This window comes from Hyperolius riggenbachi, chromosome 10 (genome assembly GCF_040937935.1).
Source record: "Hyperolius riggenbachi isolate aHypRig1 chromosome 10, aHypRig1.pri, whole genome shotgun sequence".
Lineage (NCBI taxonomy): Eukaryota > Metazoa > Chordata > Amphibia > Anura > Hyperoliidae > Hyperolius > Hyperolius riggenbachi.
The window spans coordinates 274,590,028-274,605,691 of record NC_090655.1 but is presented as its reverse complement, the minus strand read 5'-3'; the positions used below and the strand labels follow the sequence as shown (position 1 = coordinate 274,605,691).

The following is a 15,664-nucleotide window of genomic DNA, read 5'->3' as shown; positions in this document are numbered from 1 at the left end:
ATTGCAACTCCCTTGTTTGCTGCTCAGGGTCTCAAGCACTTATTTATAACTTTAGAAGAGGACTATATAAACTAATGCAATCTCAGAGAGGCAAAAAAACTCTGAAAAATGTTTATTGACACATATAGAAAAACATCAAAAACACATGGTTCTTCAGCATCACAGTGATTGGTTTTTAAGATACATAGGATAGATTTGAGTTGACCAATGGTTGTAGCTTTACGGGTATTAAACTTCAAGGCAACGACACATGTTCGTTTCGGGCTTTTTTGTAAAATTGTATGCGCCCTTCATCAGGCCGTGATACCCAATTCTGTGAAGCTCAACCGAAAAGGGAACCAATCAGGCTCACCAGACCCACAAAATCTTCCCAATGGCTGAAGACAAATGCTGCAAGGTGGGAACCTGAAAAAGGACTGTGTTTTTAATCCTTCACAATATAAAGGATTGTACCTCCAGAGTTTTCTAACCAGGGTCTCAAGCAGGCAGGATCTGACCCAGCTTTTTCTTCAGCCGTGGGTCTAGGACCATGCTGATGCAGATGTCCTCCTAAGCACGCATCCGCTTCACCCTGAGGTCCCTGCGCAGGCACCGCAGCATGTGCACTGCCATGGGGAACAGTTTGGATGCAGCAGAGATGTGATCATCAGGGTCGATGTCGGCACCCCCAGAGCCGACATCGCTGTCCTCCTCCTCTGGCCCGAGCCCAGCCCTGCCTTCTCCACCCTTGCACCATTGAAGCGCGCACTCCTGTTGCAACTCAACGTCTAGGTCAGGGACTTCCAACTCCTCCTCCAGAAACTCAAAGTCCTCCTGAGAGGTGGACTGTGCAGCTAGCTGCTGATCCAGCTGGGTCAGGGCCTCCTCTCCCGCTTCCATCAGATCACACAGGGCCCTGTCCAGCAGATAAACCATGGGCAACCACTCACAGAGGGATGCCCGTTCCTGGCTCACCAGGTTGGTTCCCTGCAGGAAGGGAGCCAACACCAAGCACAACTGCTGCATCTGCCCCCACTGTGCGCTGGAGAGGAGCTGGAGGTTGGTGGTGGTGCCGAAAATAGTTGCGTCCACGATGTAGCGGCTGACAGCCCTCCTCTGCTCAAGCAGCCGCTACAACATCACCAGGGTGGAACTCCAGCGAGTTGGCACATCAATGACAAGCCAGTGTCATGGCACGCCCTCGCGCTGCTGCAGGTCGGTCAGGTTTGCTGAGGCACCGGCGGAGCGGCGGTATTGGTGCATAATTTTCCTTCCAGCAGATCGTCCATTGCCGGGCAGGTGTGCAGGAACTTCTGCACCACCAGGTTCGGGACGTGGGTCAAGTGCCCCCTGGTGATGGCAGCCAGCAGGTTGGCCGCATTGTCGAACACCACCAATCCGACTCTGAGGTCTCTGGGGGTCAGCCACCTCTTCTCCTGATCCCTGAGGTTTAGAAGCACGTTGGCTGCCGTCAGTTTGGTCTTCCCCAGGCTGACCATCTTCAGCAGCGCTTGGCAGTGGCGGGCCTTCACGCTGCCACTGAGGCGGGGACGCTTGGTGGCGGTGGGTGTGCCGGAGGAGGGACCTGCTGCAGCTCCCCTAAACCTGCAGGGTGGCACCACCCACTGGGCTGCTGCTGTGCCCGAGGATGGACTTGCTGCTGCTGCTTCCTCACCCCTTTCCACCAGGCTGACCCAGTGAACAGTATGATGCACACTGCACAGTATTTCCTGTTACCCAATAAATGTAATATCACTGCAGAGATACTATTTCAATATGACATAGAAAATATTAAAAGGAAGCTGCTACTTCAAAGGTGAAATAGAAAATTATATTTTTCAATAGCAAATTAACTATCTCCTTTCCAGTCTGCAGTATTCTTCTCTGGGAGGTTTTAGTAGATATTTGACCAATAAAATACAAAATCTTTTTATTTTCTCTGCTTTTTCTTTACTTCGATCTTGTGAGGATAAAACTGACATCACTTCCTCCCTGTCTTTTGTCTTCCATGGACTTTGTTTCTGTTCCCCTCTCTCCTTGCAGGATTGATGTCCCACCAAGGGTAGGAGGTGATGACATGTTGCCTGGGGAACAGAGAGAGTCACTCCTGAGCACGTCAGGTGAGAGTTACCAGCGTACAGGAGGCAGTGTAATGCTGGGAATACACGGCTTGATTCTGAGCCATGAAAGGGGAACTGAAGAGATAGGTATATGGAGGCTGCCATGTTTCTTTCCTTTTAAGCAATACCAGTTGCCTGGCAGCCCTGCTGATCCTCTGCCTGTAATACTATTAGCCATAGCCCCTAAACAAGCATGCAGCAGATCAGGTGTTTCAGACTTTAAAGTCAGATCTGACAATACTAGCTGCATGCTTGTTTCTGGTGTTATTCAGATACTACTGCAGAGAAATAGACCAGCAGGGCTGCCAGGCAACTGGTATTGATTAAAAGGAAATAAAAATGGCAGCCTCCGTATACCTCTTACTTCAGTTCCCCTTTAAGATGGCTCGATAGTTTTGCCGCTCGATTCATGATTGAAGTTAATTGAAAAAAAGATAAGAAAAACGAGCAGAAGATAAGAGAGTCAAGGGGGCAAAACGATCGGGCACTGAATTGAGCTACAGAATCGAGCTGTGTATTCCCAGCATGAGGCAGATACATGCACAGTAAGGACATTTTGCTCTACATGAGCAGCTGATTGGCTGGTGTGTGTATGTTTGTGCTCGGGGGGGGGGGGGGGGGGGAAGAGAGACTTTGTAGGAGTTCCCTAGAGCCCTGGAGGGACCCCGGGACTCCTGATTATCACAGTATGTTTGACCCCCCCCCCCCCACATTCCTGTCTCCCCAAAGCTGAGTCTCCGCTTGTTATGAAGGGCCTCAGTGTCACAGAAAAGATGCACCCTAAATTACATTTGAGCCACAGAGTTTCTGCAACCATGGCTCCTGTAGACCCCAAATTGGAGGGTGAGGAGGGGACCCCGAGCTGCTGCCATACCAAGTTACAGACTCGTAGATTAGAGTTTATGTGATATTTTGTGAACAAGCGGTGCTGGAGATCTGCAATATGATACAGAAGTGGTACAGGGGTCCCCTCCCTACACTACAAATGGGGGGGATTGTAGGAGGCGGGGCTGGGGGGATATTCAGCATGAAATGTAATGAACGAGGGGTGCATCTTTCTGCACTTGCCCAGATCGCTGGTGACCAGCAGCCATTCCCTCTCCTCCACTGCTTCTATATTTTCCGCCATATAAGATGCAGACCCAAATAATGGGGAGAAAAAGTCAGAGTCTTATACGGGAAAGGCAGGGAAACCCAAACTTACGAACGCCCGTCGATACCATCCGTTGCCACATCAGCATTCCCTGCCTGTGTGCCCGCATTGTGACTGGCTCCCCCGTGTGCCTCCCCCCTCCTCTGTGTGCGTCTCCTTTGGTGTCGTCCCCCCATTCCTCGGCTCCCCCGCGTGCCTCGTCCCTCCCCTCCTCTGTGTGTGCCTTTCCCCCCCCCCCCCCCCGCTGCTTGATTCTGCTCCCCTGCATCCCTCGGCTCCCCGCTCTAATCTGTAGAGTACTGATTGCGTCATCAGTAGCCGCGCAGTAGAGGAAGCGTATGGTGAAGCCAGTTGTCTGCACTCTCCGCGGCGGCATGTATCGGGTAAGCCGCTGCTGACACCGAGGGGGGGGGGCAGGACATACAAGGTGATATGCAGGGGGAGCGGGAGCTGTGGAACGCGGGGGGGGGGGGGGGGGGGAGACACACACAGAGGAGGGGGCAGGAGGAGATTAGAGGAAGGGGGAGCTGAGGCACAGAAGGGGGGCACACAGAAGGACACATGGGGGACACCAAGTGGGGGAGGACATGTACAAGATGCTCCTGGAATATGGACGCACCAGGTTTAGTATTTTTTTTCCTTGGTTTTTGCTCACTAAACCGAGGTGCGTCTTATATCCTGGAGCTTCTTATATAGCAGAAAATATGGCAATTCTCCCCATACTATCCCATCGGGCTGACGGAATAATACAAATACCCACAATGCCTCTGGCCAAGCTCACTTCCTGCTACACAGCACCCATAAGAGTTGGAGTACAAATGCCATCTATAGGTGCACAAGTAGGAATCTATTCATTCAGGAAACGGGGTTTCATTTATTATTTTCACTTTATTTTCATTGCATTTTTTCTCACTTTCAACTCTCCATAAAAGCTCAGCCAATGATGCACACAAAGAAATTACATTTGGTTCACATAATTTTTTTGTTTGGGACCGTAAGACAAAAGAATTACAGAGAGACAGAATGAGGGAAATCTCCTTTCTTCAGTACAGTCTGGAAAAATTCTTCTAATATTCCCACATTCTTTTCTCACATTCTTGTTTTAAATAAAAGTGGGTTAAATTCTGACTCTGAATTCTACAAAGCAGCCATTTTAGTGTGACATAAAATCTGACTCATTCAGCTCCCAACAAACAAATTAATAATTCACTTTCCAGCATTTTCTTCAGTGTTCTCCACAGAATGGTTTCCCAGCCGGGTGGGGTGGGACAGGGAAATACAGGGCCAGCACTTCCATATGGGCCAACTGGGCAATTGCCCAGGGCCCCCCAATTGCAGGACAGCTCTCCCCCCTCAAGTGATGCCCTAAAACAAATGTGCAGAGAAGCCTTTTGTTTCTCTAGTGGAACTGACATAAGTAGGAGATGATGAATAATCGGGGCTGTCACAAAGCAATACATGCTCTGACTGACTGAGGAAACAGCAGTAGTGTGCCCTTGCATCTGTATTCCTGGGACTTATTGTTCATGATTGACAAAAAGTAATCATAAGTGAATCCCAGGAATGCAAAGGAGGAAGAATGCTATACAGTGCTCTGGAAAGCTGAAGAGAAGTCAGGGTCTATTGCTGTGTACTGCCAGTCTGCTGCACAACAAACGTGCTCAGAAGTTTATACACTATAAATGCTTTAAAGATCATAAATACACAGTTACAAGGTGATAATCAGAGCCACTGCTGCCCTGTGCACATCATTCTCACACCCTGCTGCTGACTAGCAGGATGGGAGAGCTGTGCCTGAGTGTCCCACCCATCTTCATTAGTATTCAACTGCTCGTTCCTGTTGCTGATAACAGACAGCTGGGCGGTGACAAGAATCAACCGGGCAGAGCACCTGGCTAATAGGGCTTGGGTAGGACACTGTTCTTGATATCAGGAGTGTTTGTTAAGCCAGATAAAAGTGTTTAGGCTTTAATTTACTCTTCAGGAGAGCTGTGGCTGCACGTGACAGCAGAATCTGCCTCATTTGCATTAACCCTGATGTATCAACCCTTCCCATGGAAAATAGAAAAAGTGATCACAGGCAAGTTCTAACTAGGCTTAGTACTATATGTCAAGAACCGCAAGGGCCGATCCTTGATTGGGTCAGTCGCTCAGAGTCAGAAACTCGGTCTTGCTGTCGCTTTGCGCATAGATGCCCATATGTGGATTCACAATCTATGAACAGACTAGCCGAGAGGAGTGTCCTGACGCCAAAGGAATCACCACACATATACAATTCAAATGCTTGCCACCACGTGCGAGTCAGCGCACAACTGTAAATATATTTTAACAAACTGAGAACACCATAACTTAACCCTTAGCTGTATGTAAGGACCAGCGCCAGATCTGTCCATCTGTGCCCAATTCAAGCATACAGGTTGTAAATACAAGATACTATAGGACCCAAGGTAACGTTTTCAGAGGAGTAAATACGATTATGTTCAGGAACAGGTCATAAACGCAAAATGATTTTTTAACGTTTTAATAACAAAAATGCATTACACACATTTCCATACACCAATTGACATATAAACACAAAGCATAAAATAAAAAGGGAAAACCGTAAAAGTTCTACTTAGCTGAATGCAGTCCATGGGATATTTCCTCAGATAGTCCAGTTCAAATGCAGACATTGATATCAAAAAGTCCTTGAAACAAAGCATATTAGGAAAGTCCGTGTGCTCTAGCCTCCTGGAGAGCACATGTGGGTGGAAGATCTTAGTTGATGGAATTTTGGAGACTAAAATGGCCGCCGATGGACCAGCCTTTTATCAAATCTGACTTAGTGGGCTGGCTTATCTGAAAAGTAGGTGTGTTTATCTCCTGCGGAACATGGGAGGCAGGATTCCTGTACAAGCCTGAAATTACACAATTTACCAATAACCTGCGCCATTTCTGTCTGGATTGGCGCACAGCGAATCTGAGGGCAGATTTGTAACCTGCGGCCGAGGTGTAGGCAAATGACACCAAATAGCAGTGAGGCAACGTGCGCTCAACAAACGCCGAATAACTCGATTTCCATACCCACAAGGCTGTTATAACTTGGATGATCAACTAGGTTGGTTTTTAGGAACCGGAAAATATATTTGTCTTCTGTCTTTGACAACCACATCTTGGATTATTAATAAAGGAAGTTTGTCTATTGTCTGTCCACAGTTTTGAGAGGGAAAATCTGAGGGTTTTTTAGAGAGAGCCAAAAGGACTTATCTTTATCTGCTGTCTGCTGTACAGGCCAACATTTGGTCATAGCTATGTGTGAATAGCTAGTAAGGAAGTGGATGGGTGAGGGGTTTGCTTTCATTCAGTGTGGGTGATGGGGAAGAGAAAAAAAATGAACTTCTCGTATGTTTAAAATGAGAATGACAGTAATGGTGCTGGACCATACGAAAATCGTTGACAATTGCGCACGACTTTCCGTATGGTTCATGACACTACATGTGCCCATATTTATCTCCTCATGTAATTTCACATCAGGGACTTTAAAGAGACTCTGTAACAAAATTTTCCACCTTATTTTTTCTATCCTATAAGTTCCTATACCTGTTCTAATGTGCTCTGTCTGACTGCAGCCTTTCCTATTTGCACAGTGGCTGTATTATCTCTGTTATATGATCGAATCTTCTCTCCTCTGTCGGGCTCAGGCTGGAATGTGTGGAATGTGCTGTGCTGCTTGTGATTGGCTAGAAGCTATACACACCCTCTCCAGGCCCCCTGCACAGCTCTGTATGACTCACACACTCAGCTCACACACTCAGCGTATCACTTGCTAGGTCTTTTGTTTGTAAACACTGCATAAAAATGGCAATTACAAGCCAGGATTGCATCAGGGAGTGGCAGAAACAGCACAGAGGGGCCCAGGAGAACATAATGAATAGAATGGTATGCTTTTTATTGTAAGAATTTTAGAGTACAGATTCTCTTTAATGCTTTGCAAACCAATACACTGAGTAGCATGAAACAGTCCTCGGAATGCTGTGTAATTATGCTTCCTTGAGCACACACACACACAAAAAATGACAGAGTATTAGAACACTTTTCAACAAGACATTCCCCACACTCAACACAAGTGCCTGATTAGCGGTGACTTTTCTCATACTCAGTGCATGAGTAGGGCTACTCACCAGTGTGAGTTCTCTCATGTGTGACAAAGTGTAATTTACACCCAAAACATTTCCCACACTCAGCACGTGAAAGTAGAGCTTTTTGCACCATGAGTTCGCTCATGTGAAACACATTTTGAATTATGCGCAAAACTTTTCTCACACTCAGCACATGAATAGCACTTCTCACCAGTGTGAGATATCCAATGTTTAACAAGGCTTGATTTACATGTAAAACATTTCCCACACTCAGCACATGAATAGGGCTTCTCACCAGTGTGAGATCTCTCGTGTCTGACAAGCTGTGACCTACGTCCAAAACATTTCCCACACTCACCACATGAATGAGACTTTTCACCAGTGTGAGATCTCTCATGATTAACAAGATGTGATTTCTGTGCAAAACATTTCCCACATTCAGTACATGAATAGGGTTTCTCACCAGTGTGAGATCTCTCATGTTTAATAAGGTTTGAATTGCTCACAAAACATTTCCCACACGAAGTACACGAATAGGGCTTCTCACCAGTGTGAGATCTCCCATGTGCGAGAAGATGTGATTTCCGCCCAAAACATTTCCCACACTCAGCACATGAATAGGGCTTCTCACCAGTATGAGATCTCTCATGCAAGGCAAGGTTTGATTTACTCCCAAAACATTTCCCACACTCAGCACATGTATAGGGCTTCTCACCAGTATGAGATCTCTCATGTCTAACAAGATGTGATTTCCGATCAAAACATTTCCCACACGTGGAACAGGAATAAGATCCTCCAGCAGGGGGTGAGCTATGCTGGGTATGAGGCCCCTCAGGGTTAGACAGGTGTGTGGAGTCTGGAGGAATATTTGGGGTAACCAGTATATCACCAGGAGACTCTTGTCCAGTGACATCATCATCCGTTGTACAGTCTGTGGATACAGAGAGACGAGTCTCTGAGAGGTTCCTGATGCCGGGACTCCGCCCTGCAAATAGAGAAACGTCATCATTTCCTGTTAGAGAATTCTGAGGGGAGGAGCAATAATCATTAGGGAGGGTCAGTAAGTGGCTGATAATTGTTGAGTTGATGCAAAGTATATGCAGATTAGAAATGGACCAAATGCAGCAGTTGCATAACTTTACATATAATTTGCATAACATTTGCACCATCTCTAACCTATTTGCATATCACTGACCATCACTAGTTATCAGCCTAACAGAGAACTGCAGAAGATTGTGCTCATTACAGGCGGCCAATCACGTGAATACAACTTTATCTTACACGCTAATTTTATGTAGCTTGGAATTCAGCCAATGAAACATTTCCTGACCAATGTGATTAGGTGCATACAATTTGCATTATATTTGCATACAAGTCAGAGTTATTTGCATCTCAGTGACCCTCCCTACACATAAAGCATTGGCCATAGATGGAAAGCAGTACAATGTAGAGCTTGATGGGACACTGGAAGCAATGTGTTACTCCTGTGACAACAGACCTATATGTACTTATAGCAAGAAATCTGTGTTATGTGTGTAGAGCAATGTGGTGTCACTTACACATTCTTATTGCCGCTGTATCCTCATCTGAGAGAGAAGATGTTCATCACCTTATAATATATACAGAGACAAAGGGAGCCCAGATTGTGTAGTATTAATGCTGAGCTGGTGATTTGTGGAGTGTGAAGGGAAACTCACAAAATAAGGCTGCTTTTTAGGGCACCAGCCATATAGGTATGTGGAGGAATCAGTCTGCACTCAGCTCCCCAGGGCTTCCTCTAGGTCTTGGTCACACTCCTGATAAAGCTATAGTTGGTGGGACAGGCCTGGTGGCCCAAGCTGGAGCCCGAGCCCTCCTGGTGAGGAGGTGGCAATGCAAAGGGGGAAAGAGGCACCCGGAGCTGATACAATTGTGTAAACCAATAAAATGAAGACAGAGGAGGTGGCTTACCTCCAGGGTGACACAATCAGGGAAACTGAAACAAGGTACATATGTAATTTGTTATCAACTATATTCTAAACTATATCATATAATGCTTATATTTATATGATATATTAGCTGAAGACCCGACATTGGACAAATATGTATGGAGAATGGAAGCAGTTTAAATTTTCTCATTAAAATCAAACAAATCTGATTGGCTATTTTTGGCTCCGCCCCTCCTCATACTTTGAACACCAGTAACCCAATGACCGACTGTAGCAGGTTTGAGGCCTCTGCTATTAACAGTTAGCATGAAATAATGAGAATAGACCTCCTCAAATAATTCTATGGCTAGTAAGCCGATAGCCAATCCTGATATATATCAATCTTTATTGGATATAGTATAACATGGGATGCATTAAAATCATCTAAAAACAAGGCGTGGCCCCAGGGAACTCCTCATATATAATTATTAAAAATTGTCAATTAATATACTACACACCAGCCAGGAATATGCAAATGGTTACAACCAGGACAATGTCAAAAAATAGTAACGGTAAAGGTTGGTGGATGTGATGCACAGCAGGGGTCCCCAACCACCGGGCCGTGGCCCACTGCCGGTCCGTGGCCCACTGCCGGTCCGTGGGCAGTTGCCAGCTGGGCCGCGGCGGGTCTGGCTTCTCGCCCCTCCTCCCCCTGCGGCCGCCGCTCCTGTCACCTTATGAGCTGGCGGCCGTTTCTTGTCACAGATTCCCCGTAGCCGCTCTCCTCTGTGTATCATCGCCTATTACAGCAGCGCGTCGCACGGCTGCTGTAAGGAGGGAAGGAGGCGGGGCAGCGGCTAAGGCTTAGACTATAATATAATATATATGTATATAAATGTAGCTGCATGATTGACAAACCCATCCCTTAGCAGAGGAAGTGGGAGCCAGACCTGGGGGGTGCCCTGGGAAGAGATAAATGGCACAAAATAACATTTGGAAATACCCGAATAGAAAAATACAATTGGGTCAATATAAAACCGTGGCCCGATGGTACCTTACCCCGGCCAGGATGGCAACATTCTCCAGGGACAGGAGAGAGACATGTTGGAGGTGCTGAAAATCATATGTGGTGGGGCTGCCCATTGGTGAGCAGATTTTGTCAGGAGATGAAGGGCTTCTGGATGAGTTGCATGCAGTAGGAGATACTTATTTCACCATTGGAGGCAATCTTTGGACTGGTGGAGGATGAGGAGAAAATGCACTTAAAGAGAAACCGTAACCAAGAAGTGAACTTCATCCCAATCAGTAGCTGATACCCCCTTTCCCATGAGAAATCTATTCCTTTTCTCAAACAGACCATCACCCCTACTATGACCAGTCTGTGTACAGTAATGTATAGTAACCATTACCAGCTTATTACAGGCCGGTAGCACTAAGTCACCCCTACTGTGACCAATCTGTGTACAGTAATGTACAGTGACCATTATCATCTTATTACAGGCCAGTAACACTATGTCACCCCTACTGTAACCAATCTGTGTACAGTAATGTACAGTGACCATTATCAGCTTATTACAGGTCGGTAACACTAAGTCACCCCTACTGTGACCAATCTGTGTACAGTAATGTACAGTGACCATTATCAGCTTATTACAGGTTGGTAACACTAAGTCACCCCCTACTGTGACCAATCTGTGTACAGTAATGTGCAGTGACCATTATCAGCTTATTACAGGCTGGTAACACTAAGTCACCCCTACTGTGACCAATCTGTGTACAGTAATGTACAGTGACCATTACCAGATTATACAGGCCGGTAACACTAAGTCACCCCTACTGTGACCAATCTGAGTACAGTTATGTACAGTGATCATTATCAGCTTATTACAGGCCAGTAACACTAAGTCACCCCTACTGTGACCAATCTGTGTACAGTAATGTACAGTGACCATTATCAGCTTATTACAGGCCAGTAACACTAAGTCACCCCTACTGTGACCAATCTGTGTACAGTAATGTACAGTTACCATTATCAGCTTATTACAGGCCAGTAACACTAAGTCACCCCTACTGTGACCAATCTGTGTACAGTAATGGACAGTGACCATTATCAACTTATTACAGGCCAGTAACACTAAGTCAGCTTATTACAGCTTATTAAGCTTATTACAGTAGTTTGCAGAAGTATTCGGCCCCCTTGAAGTTTTCAACATGCTGTCACATTACTGCCACAAACATGAATCCATTTTTTTTGGAATTCCATGTGAAGGACCAATATAAAGTGGTGTACAGGTGAGAAGTGGAATGAAAATCTTAAATGATTCCAAACATGTTTTACAAATAAATAACTGCAAAGTGGGGTGTGCATAATTATTCAGCCCCCTGAGTCAATACTTTGTAGAACAAGACTTCCTGGAAGGATCGGCACCACACAAAAGGTTGTATTCATAAGCTCTTTTGTGTGGTGCCGATCCTTCCAGGAAGTCTTGTAGTTTTTGCCCCTTGTGGTATAGGGGCCAGGATCTTGGCACACACTTTATATCCAGAGCTTGGAGGGTGCTCCCAAGTGTTTGTTTACAATACTTTGTAGAACCACCTTTTGCTGCAATTACAGCTGCCAGTCTTTTAGGGTATGTCTCTACCAGCTTTGCACATCTAAAGACTGAAATCCTGCCCATTCTTCTTTGCAAAACAGCTCCAGCTCAGTCAGATTAGATGGACAGCGTTTGTGAACAGCAGTTTTCAGGTCTTGCCACAGATTCTCAATTAGATTTAGATCTGGACTTTGACTGGGCCATTTTAACACATGGATATGTTTTGTTTTAAACCATTCCATGGTTGCCGTGGCTTTATGTTTAGGGTCGTTGTCCTGCTGGAAGGTGAACCTCCGCCCAAGTCTCAAGTCTTTTGCAGACTCCAAGAGGTTTTCTTCCAAGATTGCCCTGTATTTGGCCCCATCCATCTTCCCATCAACTCTGACCAGCTTCCCTGTCCCTGCTGAAGAGATGCACCCCCAGAGCATGGTGCTGCCACCACCATATTTGACAGTGGGGATGGTGTATTCAGAGTGATGTGCAGTGTTAATTTTCTGCCACACATAGCGTTTTGGTCTCATCTGACCAGAACACCTTCTTCCACATGTTTGCTGTGTCCCTCACATGGCTTGTGGCAAACTGCAAACGGGACTTCTTATACTTTTCTGTTAACAATGGCTTTCTTCTAGCCACTCTTCCATAAAGGCCAACTTTGTGCAGTGCACGACTAATAGTTGTCCTATGGACAGATTCCCCCACCTGAGCTGTAGATCTCTGCAGCTCATCCAGAGTCACCATGGGCCTCTTGACTGCATTTCTGATCAGCACTCTCCTTGTTCGGCCTGTGAGTTTAGGTGGAAGGCCTTGTCTTGGTAGGTTTACAGTTGTGCCATACTTCTTCCATTTCTGAATGATCACTTGAACAGTGCTCCGTGGGATGTTCAAGGCTTTGGAAACCTTTTTGTAGCCTAAGACTGCTTGCTATTACTCAATAACTTTATCCCTGACCTGTCTGGTGTGTTCTTTGGACTTCATGGTGTTGTTGCTCCCAATATTCTCTTAGACAACCTCTGAGGCACTCACAGAGCAGCTGTAATTGTACTGACATTAGATTACACACAGGTGCACTCTCTTTAGTCATTAGCACTCATCAGGCAATGTCTATGGGCAACTGACTGCACTCAGACCAAGGGGGGCTGAATAATTATGCACACCCCACTTTGCAGTTATTGATTTCTAAAAGATGTTTGGAATCATGTATGATTTTCATTCCACTTCTCACGTGTACACCACTTTGTGTTGGTCTTTCATGTGAAATTCCAATACAATTGATTCAGGTTTGTGGCAGTAATATGACAAAATGTGGAAAACTTCAAGTGGGCCCGAATACTTTTGCAAACCACTGTACAGGCTGGTACACTAGTCACCCCTACTGTGGCCAATCTGTGTAGAGTAATGTAAAGTGACCATTATCAGCTTATTACAGGCCAGTAACACTAAGTCACCCCTACTGTGACCAATCTGTGTACAGTAATGTACAGTGACCATTATCAGCTTATTACAGGCCAGAAAAACTAAGTCACCCCCTACTGTGACCAATCTGTGTACAGTAATGTACAGTCACCATTATCAGCTTATTACAGGCTGGTAACACTAAGTCACCCCTTCTGTGACCAATCTATGTACAGTAATGTACAGTGACCATTATCAGCCTATTACAGGCCAGTAACACTAAGTCACCCCTACTGTGACCAATCTGTGTACAGTAATATACAGTGACCATTATCAGCTTATTACAGGCCAGTAACACTAAGTCACCCCTACTGTGACCAATCTGCGTACAGTATTGTACAGTGACCATTATCAGCTTATTACAGGCCAGTAACACTAAGTCACCCTCTACTGTGACCAATCTGTGTACAGTAATGTACAGTGATCATTATCAGCTTATTACAGGCCAGTAACACTAAGTCACCCCTACTGTGACCAATCTGTGTACAGTAATGCACAGTGACCATTATCAGCTTATTACAGGCCAGAAAAACTAAGTCACCCCCTACTGTGACCAATCTGTGTACAGTAATGTACAGTGACCATTATCAGCTTATTACAGGCCGGTAACACTAAGTCACCTCTACTGTCACCAATCTGTGTACAGTAATGTACAGTGACCATTATCAGCTTATTACAGGCCGGTAACACTAAGTCACCCCTACTGTGACCAATCTGTGTACAGTAATGTACAGTGACCATTATCAGCTTATTACAGGCCAGAAAAACTAAGTCACCCCCTACTGTGACCAATCTGTGTACAGTAATGTACAGTCACCATTATCAGCTTATTACAGGCCGGTAACACTAAGTCACCACTACTGTGACCAATCTGTGTACAGTAATGTACAATGACCATTATCAGCTTATTACAGGCCGGTAACACTAAGTCACCACTACTGTGATTAATCTGTGTACAGTAATGTACAGTCACCATTATCAGCTTATTACAGGCCGGTAACACTAAGTCACTCGTACTGTGACCAATCTGTGTACAGTAATGTACAGTCACCATTATCAGCTTATTACAGGCCAGTAACTCAAAATCACCCCTACTGTGACCAATCTGTGTACAGTAATATACAGTGACCATTATCCGCTTATTACAGGCCAGTAACACTAAGTCACCCCTACTGTGACCAATCTGTGTACAGTAATGTACAGTGACTATTATCAGCTTATTACAGGCCGGTAACACTAATCACCCCTACTGTGACCAATCTGTGTATAGTAATGCACAGTGACCATTATCAGCTTATTACAGGCCGGTAACACTAATCACCCCTACTGTGACCAATCTGTGTACAGTAATGCACAGTGACCATTATCAGCTTATTACAGGCCAGAAAAACTAAGTCACCCCCTACTGTGACCAATCTGTGTACAGTAATGTACAGTGACCATTATCAGCTTATTACAGGCCGGTAACACTAAGTCACCACTACTGTGACCAATCTGTGTACAGTAATGTACAGTCACCATTATTAGCTTATTACAGGCCGGTAACACTAAGTCACTCGTACTGTGACCAATCTGTGTACAGTAATGTGCAGTGACCATTATCAGCTTATTACAGGCCAGTAACACTAAGTCACCCCTACTGTGACCAATCTGTGTACAGTAATGTACAGTGACCATTATCAGCTTATTACAGGCCGGTAACACTAATCACCCCTACTGTGATTAATCTGTATACAGTAATGTACAGTGACTATTATCAGCCTATTACAGGCCAGTAACACTAATCACCCCTACTGTGACCAATCTGTGTATAGTAATGCACAGTGACCATTATCAGCTTATTACAGGCCGGTAACACTAATCACCTCCCACTGTGACCAATCTGTGTACAGTAATGTACAGTGACTATTATCAGCTTATTACAAGCCGGTAACACTAATCACCCCTACTGTGACCAATCTGTGTATAGTAATGCACAATGACCATTATCAGCTTATTACAGGCCGGTAACACTAATCACCTCCCACTGTGACCAATCTGTATACAGTAATGTACAGTGACTATTATCAGCTTATTACAGGCCGGTAACACTAATCACCCCTACTGTGACCAATCTGTGTATAGTAATGCACAGTGACCATTATCAGCTTATTACAGGCCGGTAACACTAAAGCTTCATACACACACTCAACAAAAGTCTTTTAAATACACAATTATAAAACAACGTGAAGAAGTGGGGCAACTTTTGTCAAGTAAAATATCACTGATAGGAGGCGACCGACGACTGATAAGACGCAGCTGAAGTCAATCCACCTGCCGTGACTAATCTGTGTACAGTGAA

General features: G+C 45.3%; 1 protein-coding gene across 1 annotated transcript in view; it reads right to left on the bottom strand.

The window, feature by feature from the left end:
- Window positions 1-15,664, bottom strand: part of LOC137537215 (uncharacterized) — an 82,118-nt gene that overhangs the window by 21,817 nt on the left and 44,637 nt on the right. The window contains exons 10-13 of the mRNA XM_068259317.1: window positions 7,477-8,355; window positions 1,934-2,063; window positions 1,218-1,668; window positions 571-1,110 (exon numbers count right to left, since the gene is read on the bottom strand). Coding sequence (XP_068115418.1) covers window positions 571-1,110; window positions 1,218-1,668; window positions 1,934-2,063; window positions 7,477-8,355 — 2,000 coding nt within the window. The remainder of the gene's footprint in view (window positions 1-570; window positions 1,111-1,217; window positions 1,669-1,933; window positions 2,064-7,476; window positions 8,356-15,664) is intronic.